Source organism: Cavia porcellus, unplaced genomic scaffold (genome assembly GCF_034190915.1).
Source record: "Cavia porcellus strain 051 isolate PalLab524CR breed Dunkin Hartley unplaced genomic scaffold, mCavPor4.1 scaffold_23, whole genome shotgun sequence".
NCBI classification, from domain to species: domain Eukaryota; kingdom Metazoa; phylum Chordata; class Mammalia; order Rodentia; family Caviidae; genus Cavia; species Cavia porcellus.
Genome location: NW_026947506.1, coordinates 39,749,230 through 39,759,792, shown reverse-complemented (window position 1 = coordinate 39,759,792; position 10,563 = coordinate 39,749,230). Strand labels below are relative to the sequence as shown.

The window sequence follows — 10,563 nt, the reverse complement described above, 5'->3', positions numbered from 1 at the left end:
TTAACATTCCTGGAACTATATGGCTCTGCCATCCTGCTGTGCTCAACCATTTATAGGGAAACCTGTGAGGAAACAGGAAACTGTGCACTGCTTCAAGCATTACGAATCACAACCTTAGCTAGCCTTATTTGCACTGCTGAGAGCCAATTGAAGGGAGAAGGAAATAGCACACATAGCTGGCTCTGCACATATCAGTACAGGGAAACAAGGCTGGCTGATGCAATTATTGTGCATTAAGTTGGAGTTACCCATGTCATCTCCTACACCTGGCTACTGCTCCAGCTGGCAGCAAACCTTGGCATCATCCAAATGGTGCTGTTTTTAGGCACATGCAGAATTCAAGAGCTGTGGGGTCAGGAAGGCTTTTAACTAGGAGCCAGTCACTGTGCCCCTGGGAGGGAACTATGTAAAGCTGTGAGTGTGAAATCAAAGGTGCAGTGGAGACCCCAAAAGTGTGGAGATATCAAGAATGTGTATCATCTGAGGAAAACTGCAAGAAGAGACCACAGCCAACCTAAGAGAAGCCACAGGAACTATAATTACCAGAAATACTGTAGTAGTGGAGCCACCCAAGCCCTTTGGAGTTCACATCTTGCCACAGATCACCTCTGATCCTGCACATGGAACTCCAGGACTTAATGCTTGCCCTGTTGGAAGTTGGACTTGCTTTGGCCCCATTCCTTTGTATCCCTGTTTATAATTTTATGTATGGAAATATCTATCTTGTGTCATTGAATGTTGAAAGTGTTTAACTTTCTTTTCATTTGTACAGGCATTTGCAGCTAACTATTTGCTTTAAACATCAGACAAGACTTTGGACTTGGGCTTTTCAATAATGCTAAAACTGTTCAGACTTTGGCAGATCTTGGAGATGGATTAAATGCTTTTTTGCATAAAGGGATATGCATGAGTCTTTGGAAAGCCAGAAGCAGAATGCCATGGCTTGTGCCATGCCCTTCCCAAAGCCTCATGTGGTTGTAGGTGGGGCTCTTCCAGACATGGCTGAATCTAGAGTGTATGACTCTGAGATTGATTCATGGTTTATGCTAGGCTCTGGGTACTAGGTGTACTATCTTTCCTAACTAGTTTAGATAAAATATAAAAGACATAATGACGTTGTCGGGGTCCCTTTCTTGCTTTTGCTATTTTGTGGTCACCAGGAACTATTCTCTGTGATGATCTTCAGCAAAGCCATCCTGCCTTGGAGCCAACCTATTATGGACTGAAATCTCTGCAAGCTAAATAAACATTTCCACTTCTAACTTTGGGTGTTAGTATTTTGTGTCAGCAAGCAAAAAAGAAACTAAGACATACCATGAATAAGCTTAAAGAAAGAGACCAAGTAGAAAGTATGTAGGCTATGCATGTTTATTACACAATCATGTGAACTTTGCAGGGCATGACTGAAGGGTGGGAAATACTGATAATGGCTTGCACTGCCCCTTTTTAACCAGGAAAAACAGGTTTTCAGGATCTCTAAACCAATTCAAAGTTCAGTTAAAAGTACACACTTTGGTCATTATTTTGACAAACTTTTATTCTATTTTTCAATTTGGTTACTCCAAGGCTTATTTTTCTGCCTTAGGTGATGAATGCCTGTAATCCCACTACCCTGGAAGTTTGTGGCAGGAAAACCACAGGTTTGAGCCGAGTTTGGGCAATTTGGTGACTTAGTGAGACCCTGTCTCAAAATTAAAAATTAATAAATACAAAAATAAAACACTTGTGAAAGTACTAAATCCTCAGATGTCTAAACCAGGCTTAGTGCAGAGATCCAGGGGCATCCTTAACATGCCAAAAGGAAACCTGTCTGTTTACAGGAATCTGTGTTAGTTCCAAAGGTCACATGTGAGACTTCAGGATTCTGGTAGAAAATCAGGACTTGAAAGAGTAAATTCTGAGGATCCCTGAGAGACAGAGGGCTGCAACAGACTGCATAGTATTGACAAAACGTGTACGTATGACTCATGACGAAGTTTACGGAAGTGGGAACTTTGCCACAGTAAACGCCTTCCTGTGTGATGGGAGAGTCCGTTAATTTGTGTTGCTTTATTCTTTACCTGGATCCTTGGTTCATCCTGACAGCTCAAGAAGAAACCAGATAGCATGGATCTGTTTACAGAGCAATTCAAGTACCGCAAGATTTTGACTGTGGGATTGGTCATTTTAGTTTGGGTGAGTATTTCCCTTGCCTGTACTCTCTCTTATTGTTGGCTCCTCTCTTTTCCCCCTGTGAAAACTCAGATATGGATTGATTAAGTGCTTTTAGCTAGGAAAGGGGATTACAGAAACCCTCAGTCTTCTTACCTCATCTGCAGGAGGAGGCTGAGCTTGATTTGGACTCTAAAATTTAACTTCAAAAGAGGTTGTTCCTGGGAAAATTCTAGTGGTGAGAAAAGAATAAGCAATTTACATTGTTCTTTACTCTCATCTTTGAAAGATGTTTTCTGTCCTAGTATAAGAGAAAAAAGATGGGAGTCTGTAGTGCCCAGCTGTGCTTTGTCGCAGACCAAAAAAAGAGGCAGGAAATCAAAAGGGGGAAAAAACCCCTCCGATATGGAGAAAGTGAGCAGGTGGGTACACTGACTGAGATTTTTTTTTTTAAAGAGCAACAGGAAGCCAAGGAGTGTTCAGGAAAAGGCACTTTCTTGCCTGTTTTTCAAGCAAAAAGAAAATTTCAACAATAGATACCCCACGGACTGCTTACAGTTGTTGTTTAAACAGGGTTTTTGTATGGAAATAATATTTCTACTCTTCTTTTAAAAAGTAGGTGATCTGGACTATGGTTTCATAAACTGTCCTTTATTCTAAGAGCAGTGGGTTTAATAGGGAAATCCTATCTGCTTAACAGCCAGGTCTAAAGAAATTTTGAATTTCATTTCCAGGATAGCTTTGTACTGTGTGAGATTGTGAGATTTCTTTGTGTAGCAGCTGAAACTTTCCACGTTTTAAAAGAAGTTAAACTATAATACACATAAAAATGTTTATAAAGTTTTAACTGCTCAATAGAAATCCACTATATCTATGTGATCACAATCCAAGTCAAGAATCAGAAACTGCCATCACCCTTAGAAGCCTCCTCCTGGCCTCCATTCCTGTCACTACCACCCTCTTGATCAGAACCAGCACTTGACTTTGGACATTGTTAATTAATTAACCAGTTAATTAATGTTTTGGTACTCGAATCAAACTCAGGACCTGGAGCTTGTCAGGGAGGCACTTATGACGCTGAGCTGTATCCCCAGCCCCTTTTTGTCTGTTTTTGCATCTCACAGAATAATATTCAAACACCATCTACTTTATGTATACAATATTGTTGCAAGATTAATCCATGTTATTATGTAAAGGTATAATTTGTTAATTTTTATTTCATGGTGATATTTTAGCATATGAAAATATCAAATTTACTTATGCATTCTGCTATTAATGGAGGTGTTTGTTGTTTTCTGTTTTGGGCTTAGATATTGCTACTCTAAACAGGCTAACCTTTCTGTTGGGGGTATTGTATATTATACTTTTGAGCTACATTGCTTGGGTCTACAGTACCTATATGTTAAACTTTAGTAGATATTGAGAGTTTTCCAAGTAGTTTTTCAGATTTGTTTGTCTCTTCACACAATGTCAGAGGTTCCCATCCCTGCCAACACTGTAAATGTCATTTAATTTTGTCTTTTCTTTGAATATGTAGAGGTATTCCGTTAGGATTTTAACTTGCATTTATTTTGTTACTAATTCAGTTGAACATCTGTGGATCTTTTGAATCCTCCTTTTGGGTGAAATGCTTGTTAGCTTGTTACTTCCTGTCTACTTTTTTTTAAAGTTTATTTTGAAAGTAGCAAAATAGAACAGAACAAGACAGAATAAAGCCAACTGAGACAGTGTAGTGAAATTAGTACAGAAGTTCACAGCAGGTTACCCAGCTAACAGTAATAGGTATCACAGTATATCTCGTTATTTTCACAATAGCTATTTTTTCAATCACATATATCAAAATAAAATGAAATACAGAACATTATAGAACTTATCAAAATAGTACATTGAATTGAGCAGTATCATTAATCAGAATAAAGCAAAACAGTAATAAAAATATTTGCCTTCAAAGAGTTGATAGAAGGAAATTCCCCTTATTTGCTATGGTCAATCTCCCAAGAGATGCTCAGATCTCTGGTTCCCATTTATTAATGGGGGGCAGGAGAAAGGGGGTAGGGGGAAGTGGGATGATTGACTCTCTGCCCTTGTACCAGTAGGCTCACTATTGCTTAGCAGGCAGGCAGGCAGGCTGGTTGCTTGGTTTCCCAGAGTCCCAAGTTCCCCATGATGCGGATCTCAGGAGACACTGGTGGTTCTCCCCCTGGAGGGGATGCACCCTGCCACAACACAGCCGCTTACCAGGGAGGCAGCTGCTTACTTGGTTTCCCAGCACCTTAAGTTCCAACATGGTGCAGATCTCAGGAGATACTGGTGGTTCTTCCTCAGGGGTGGCCACATCGGCCACACCACAGCTGCTTACCAGTGAAGGGAGCTACTTGCTTGGTTTCCCAGGGTCCTAAGTTCCAACATGGCGCGGATCTCAGGAGATGCTGGTGGTTTTCCTCTTGAAGGGGCCACAGCTTGCCACACCACAGCTGCTTAACAGGGAGGGGAGCTTTTTCTGTCCACTTTTGATAGAGTGGCCTATGTTTTTCTTATCAATTTGTAGAAATTCTTTATAAATTTTAGATGTGAGCTCTTTCATTTGTTACGTATGTGTGTTATAAATGTCTTCTCTAACTTTCTGTTTTGTTTTCCATTGTCTGGGTACTGCCCTTCAGTGAAAGAAAATTATGCATTTAATTCTGATCTAGATCAGTTTATCAGTCTTTTCCTTTACTATTAGTACCTTTGTATTTTGTTTAAGAAATTTCCCCTATTCCAAAGCATGGAAACTCTTTTTTGTTGTTTTCTAGGAGATTTCAACTTATAGCATGCCCTGACTTGATTTTGCTGATGTTATAAGGTTGTGATCCAGGTTTTTTTTCTTAATAAGGATATTCAGTTGTTCTAACACAACTTATTGGGAACAAAAGCTTTCTATATTATTTTTCAGTGCCACTTTACATCTGATCATCTGTCTCTAAAGTGAGGCTCTATTTCTAGGTGCTGTATTCTGTTCCAAGGGACTATTTGTTTATTCTTGTACCAGTATCTTATCATCTTAATTACTGTAGATCTGTTAAAACTCTAAATAATTCTCACTTCATGCTTTTAAGACTGTCTTGTCTACTTCATAAGCTTTGCACTTACATATAAATGTTAGCCTCCCTTTTATACACACAGATATAAAACATGAGATTTTGATGATGAGAATTTTATAGAACATACAAGAAAATTTTAGTAGCATTTACAGCTTTGCAGTATGGATTCTCCAATCCATAAACCCAATACTTAGGTAGAGTTTCACACAATTTCTTGCCCCTTCTTAGTTTTTATTGTTATAGTTCTACTATTTTCAAGCCTTTCTGATCTGCTGTTATGCAAGATGTTTGCTGGATGTCTTCATTGTCAGTAAGATTTTGAAATTTCTGGGACTACAAGTCTGTTTAAATTGATTCTATTGCCCTCCAGCATGGCATAAAATATCAAGAATTGTTTTCTAGCTTCATGAAGAAAATACACATGTCTGTCTGTCAGAAAGTTGTCAAAGGACAAAATTACAACAAATTAAGTTATAGATCTAACTGGATTCCATTTGTGATCATGATTTAGGGCAGCCCCCATTCTGAAAAATAGAAGGTGAGCTCCCACTGGGCAATGGCAGAATTACGAGTTTTATAAGGTGGAAACAAGGAAACAGAAAAACAGAATAAAAAACTGGTTCACATCAGGTTATTTTAGGATTCTTTTTTTCAAAGACTAAAAACTTTTCATTCTGACTTTGGAAGATTGGAAGACTGAAATCTGGAAAAATCAGTTTAGTTTTCTTGACATTGTAAATCTATCAATATTTTCCTGATCGTGAGCAGGTTTTGATGATTATCAAAGACATACTTCCCTACAATGGGTCAGGATATTATCCTACATCATATTTCTTACTTTCTTTTCTTTTTGTTTTGTTTGTCTTTTTGAGGCAGGGTCTCGCTATGCAGTTCAGGCAGGCCTGGAGCTCACTTTGTAGCACAGGCTGGTCTCAAACTTGCAATAATCTTGGTGCCTCAGCTTCTCAAGTGCTGGGATTACAGCATGCAGCACCACATCTGGTTCCCTACGCGGTATTTTAAAGCACTCATGATTACATTTGTGGTTTCATAATGCAGGATAATTTCCTATCATAAAATAATCTACTTATATGAAGTATAAAAGTCCCTTTTGCCATATGAAGTTACATATTCACAAGATCCAAAGATTACCACCTGGACATCTTGGAAAGCCAACATTCAGCTTACCAAAGTGACCAAAGCCATATCCTGTGGACGTATGATCTGTGAATTTGGACTCCTCTTTTCTTCATACTGCTGTAGCATAGGTACACCTCACCCTCACGGAAGAGGCTTCTATCTTAACTTTTCAGAAGTATAGTTTTATTAGCTCCTGTGACTTTCATGTAAGATTGGGTTTCAGTGTGGTATTTTCATATGTGCACAAATCATTGTGATCACATGCTTCCCCTAGTCTCCTTTCTTACTCTTTCTCCTTATTTCCTTCTTGTTGTCTAATAATCTCTGTTCTACTTTCGTGACATTATTTTTGTTTTGAGATTCCATATAACAGGGAAAGGACAGGTATTAGCTTTTCTGACTTTGGCTCATTTTGCTTACTATGATGATCTCTAGCTCCATCCGTTTTCCTGCAAATGTCACAGGAAATTCAGTCTTCCTTATGACTGAATATCCCTTCATTGTGTATATATATCGTATTTTCTTTATCCATTCATCTATTGATAAGCACCTATGCTGGTTCCAGATCTTGGCTATTGTAAACTGTGCCACAGTGAACAAGGGTTTGAAGGAGTTCCCCCTCCTATGCTGACTGAATCCCTTTGGATATATACTGAGGAATGGTATAGGTAGATCATATGGTATTTCTAGTTTTAGGGGTTTTTTTTGAGGAACCTCCATATTTCCTTCCATAGTGGTTGTACTAATTTATATTCTAACCAGTGTTCCTCTCTCCCATCTTCACCAGCTCTTACTGTTTTTTGTTTTGTCTTGTATTCTTGATTATTCTGACCGAGATGATGGAATCTCAGTGTAGTTTTGATCTGCATTTTCAGAATGGTTAAAGATGTTGATCATTGGGCTGGGAATTTAGCTCAGCAGGCATAAGTGCCTGCCTGGCAAGCACAAGGTCATGAGTTCAATCCCTAATACCAGAAAAAAAAGATGTTGATCATTTTTCCGTACAATTATTGAGAGGTGTACTACTTCTGTACTACTTTTTTTGAGACGTGTCTGTTTATTTCTTGATCAGGATATTTGTTTCCTGGTACTTTTTGAGTTCTTTCTTTTTCTGAGTTCTTATAGATACTACGAGTAGCTGGCAAAGATTTTTTTCCATTCTGTAGGCTGTCTATTCACTGCACTTGTTGTTTCCTTTACTGTTGTAAAACTTTTTAAATAGATGTAGCTCCATTTGGTAGTAGTTGCTGTTATTTTCTGTGCTGTTAGGGTGCTATTCATGAAGACTTTTCCTATGTCTAGGGCTTCAGTGTTTTTTAAAACTAATTTTAATGGTACACTTTAGATATATATAATGACCACATTCATCACAAGGAATTTGTACCTGTACATAGTATATCTTGATTCTTCCTCTATCTCCCCAATTCTCTCCCCTTTCTTTCCCTTCTTATTTACAAAAGCTTTGTTTCTATTTTGCTATCTGTTCTATTTTTTCTTGTCCCTCCTTCCCTCTCTTGTTCCCTTTCTTTCCACCTGAACATTTTCTTTCAGTTTCCCAAGATCTATTATACATTTTTGGTCTTTATTTACCCTTTCAGTTTCTCACACTAGAGACACAATATGATACTAAATGTGTATCTAGTTTATTTCACCTAAATGTGTGGTCTCAAGGGGCATTCATTTAGCTAGAAGTGTCTCAAGTTTATCCTTGTTTATAGCAGAGTAGTACTCTATTTTATTAAAAAAGTCATTTCTTCTTTATCCATTCATCTCTTTTGAGACATTGGGCTATTTACAAGATTTAGCTACTGTAAATTGTGCTGCCATAAGCATGGGTGTATATATGTCACTGTGCTATGATACTTCTAATTCTTGCAGGAAGATTCTAAGCAGGGGAATAGCTGAGCAAAAGGGAAGCTCTACTTCCATTTTTTGAGAAATATCCACACCAATTTCTACAGTGGTTGAACCACTCTAACACTCCCACCAACAGTGGAGAAGGGTTCTTTATTCCTCCACAGCTTGCCAGCACTTTTATTGGTTGATTTCTTAACAAGAGCCTTTCTTTCTGGGGCAAGATGGAATCTCAGTGTTCTTTTAATTTGCATCTCTGGAATGATAATTGATGTTGAACTTTTAAAATATATTCATTTCTACAAGAAAATTAAAGATCTAATGGCATGACTGCTCAAACTCTGTAATGAATTGAAAGGGAAGTAATGCTCCTTTCCTTGTAGATAGGACTCACCTACTCACTTGCATTGCTGGAAGCAAGGCTTACCTGCTGCCAAAACCAGAGAAGGGCCCAATTAAAAAACAAAATGAAAGGCCCATCTCTCTAGTCAACATAGTCTCACAAGTCCTCAGTAAGACCCACTATATCCCCACAAAGTCATGGTTCATCATTCAGGGCCTCAGTCATTTGTGGATTTTTCCTTAAAACCTAACTAACAGTAGTTAACAACAACAACAACAACAAACAAACCCCTATTATTTTATGAAAACTGCAAACATTCTCCACAATTGTTTTTTTTTTTGTGGTTTTTTTTTTTGGTGGGAGGTTTGCAAGTAATCGGAATAAGAGCATTATTTAGTCCTTGTTGCTTCTGGTTGGCTGCTGCCTTGTACCCCATCGGGGGCAGATGCATCAGCATTCCCGCATCCTAACAGGTTGCTGAATCATGTGTAGCTATCTCTAGTAATCTCAGTTTGTTTTTCTTAAAATCTAAGAGATGACACCAAAATACTCTGAACCTTCTAAGGCTTTAGCAATACATTATTTTATTATATCAATTTACACGATTGGGGGAGACATAGCATACTCCTGGCCTGAACTATAAAAGTAGGTATTTATAGGATTCTTTTCTGGGCCAGAGATTTAGCTTAACAGCATAAGTACCTGCCAGGAAAACTCAAGGTGTGAGTTTGATCCATGGTACAAAAAAAAAAAAAAAAAAAAAAAAAAAAAAAAAAAAAAGGAAAGAAAGAAATAGACGCTTTTTTCTGACTGTATCTTGAAGTCATGGTTTTTCACAACTCAAAAATTCTCTATGAACATTATGAATTTTGAGGGCCCACTATACTGGCAAGTAGAACACAGGAAATCATCAAGAAGATGACAAAATAGGTTTTAGCTGAGCAATTCAGGGATAGTTCAACCTATATAAATCATATAAATCAATAAATATAATACATTGTATTAACAAAATCAATGAAGAAAACTTCATGATCATCTCAAGGGATGCATGAAAACATTTGAAAATCTACAGCATATACTCCTAATAAAAACTCTACAGAAAATTGCAATAGATGCTTTTTATTTCAATCTGATAAAAGCCATTCATGACAAATCAGCCATTCATGACAAAGCCATTCATGACATATTATATGGTTAGGAACTGAAACCTTTTATTCCAAAAATCAAGAACAAGACAAGGATGTCCACTGTCTTAATGCTTATTCAATACAGTTCTGAAACCATTAGCCAGAATAATTACATAAAGGAAAGAATTAAAAAGGAATAAGGATAGAAAAGGAAGAAACTATATTATTATTGTTTGCTGATGACATGATATTCTACATAGAAGAATCCCAAAGCTCCACCAAAAGACTTCTAAATTTAATAACCAAACTCAGTAGCATAGCTGGATACAAAGTCAACATTCAAGAATCAGTACTACTCCTGTGCACAAAGAACAGACTCACTGAGAGAGAATTTAGGGAAATAACACCTTTCACAATAGCATCTAAAGAGATGAGATACAAAAAATCAGTCTAATGAAGGAAAAAAAGTCCTTCACACTGAAAAAAATATAATACTCTTAAAAAGGAGATGGAAGATGATATCAATAAGAGATATCAGCAAATGGAAAGATATCCCTTGTTCTTGGGCAGGAAGAATGAATATAGTGAAAATGGCCATAACTCTAAAATTGTTGCATAGATTTAATGCAATATTAACCAAAATTCCAATAGTATATCTCACAATTAGAAAACCAATCCTAAAATTTATTTTGAATGAAATTTTTTCCTGATTTAATTTCACCTAGTTCATTATTTGTGGGTTTTAATGTTGATTTTACATTCTGTGTCTTGCCTTTTAACTTGGAACCACATTCTTATCCTAAAGCCTTCTACTAAGGTTTCCCTGCAGCCCATTGTGCTAGATCTGGAGAAAAAGCAGTACCAC

The 10,563-nt window shown here is 37.4% G+C and overlaps 1 protein-coding gene across 1 annotated transcript in view; it reads left to right on the top strand.

Moving 5' to 3' along the window:
- The first annotated feature begins 1,896 nt into the window (after positions 1-1,896).
- Positions 1,897-10,563, top strand: part of LOC100717370 (NXPE family member 3-like) — a 35,158-nt gene continuing 26,491 nt past the window's right edge. The window contains exon 1 of the mRNA XM_003470163.4: positions 1,897-2,175. Coding sequence (XP_003470211.4) covers positions 2,107-2,175 — 69 coding nt within the window. The 5' untranslated portion in view covers positions 1,897-2,106. The remainder of the gene's footprint in view (positions 2,176-10,563) is intronic.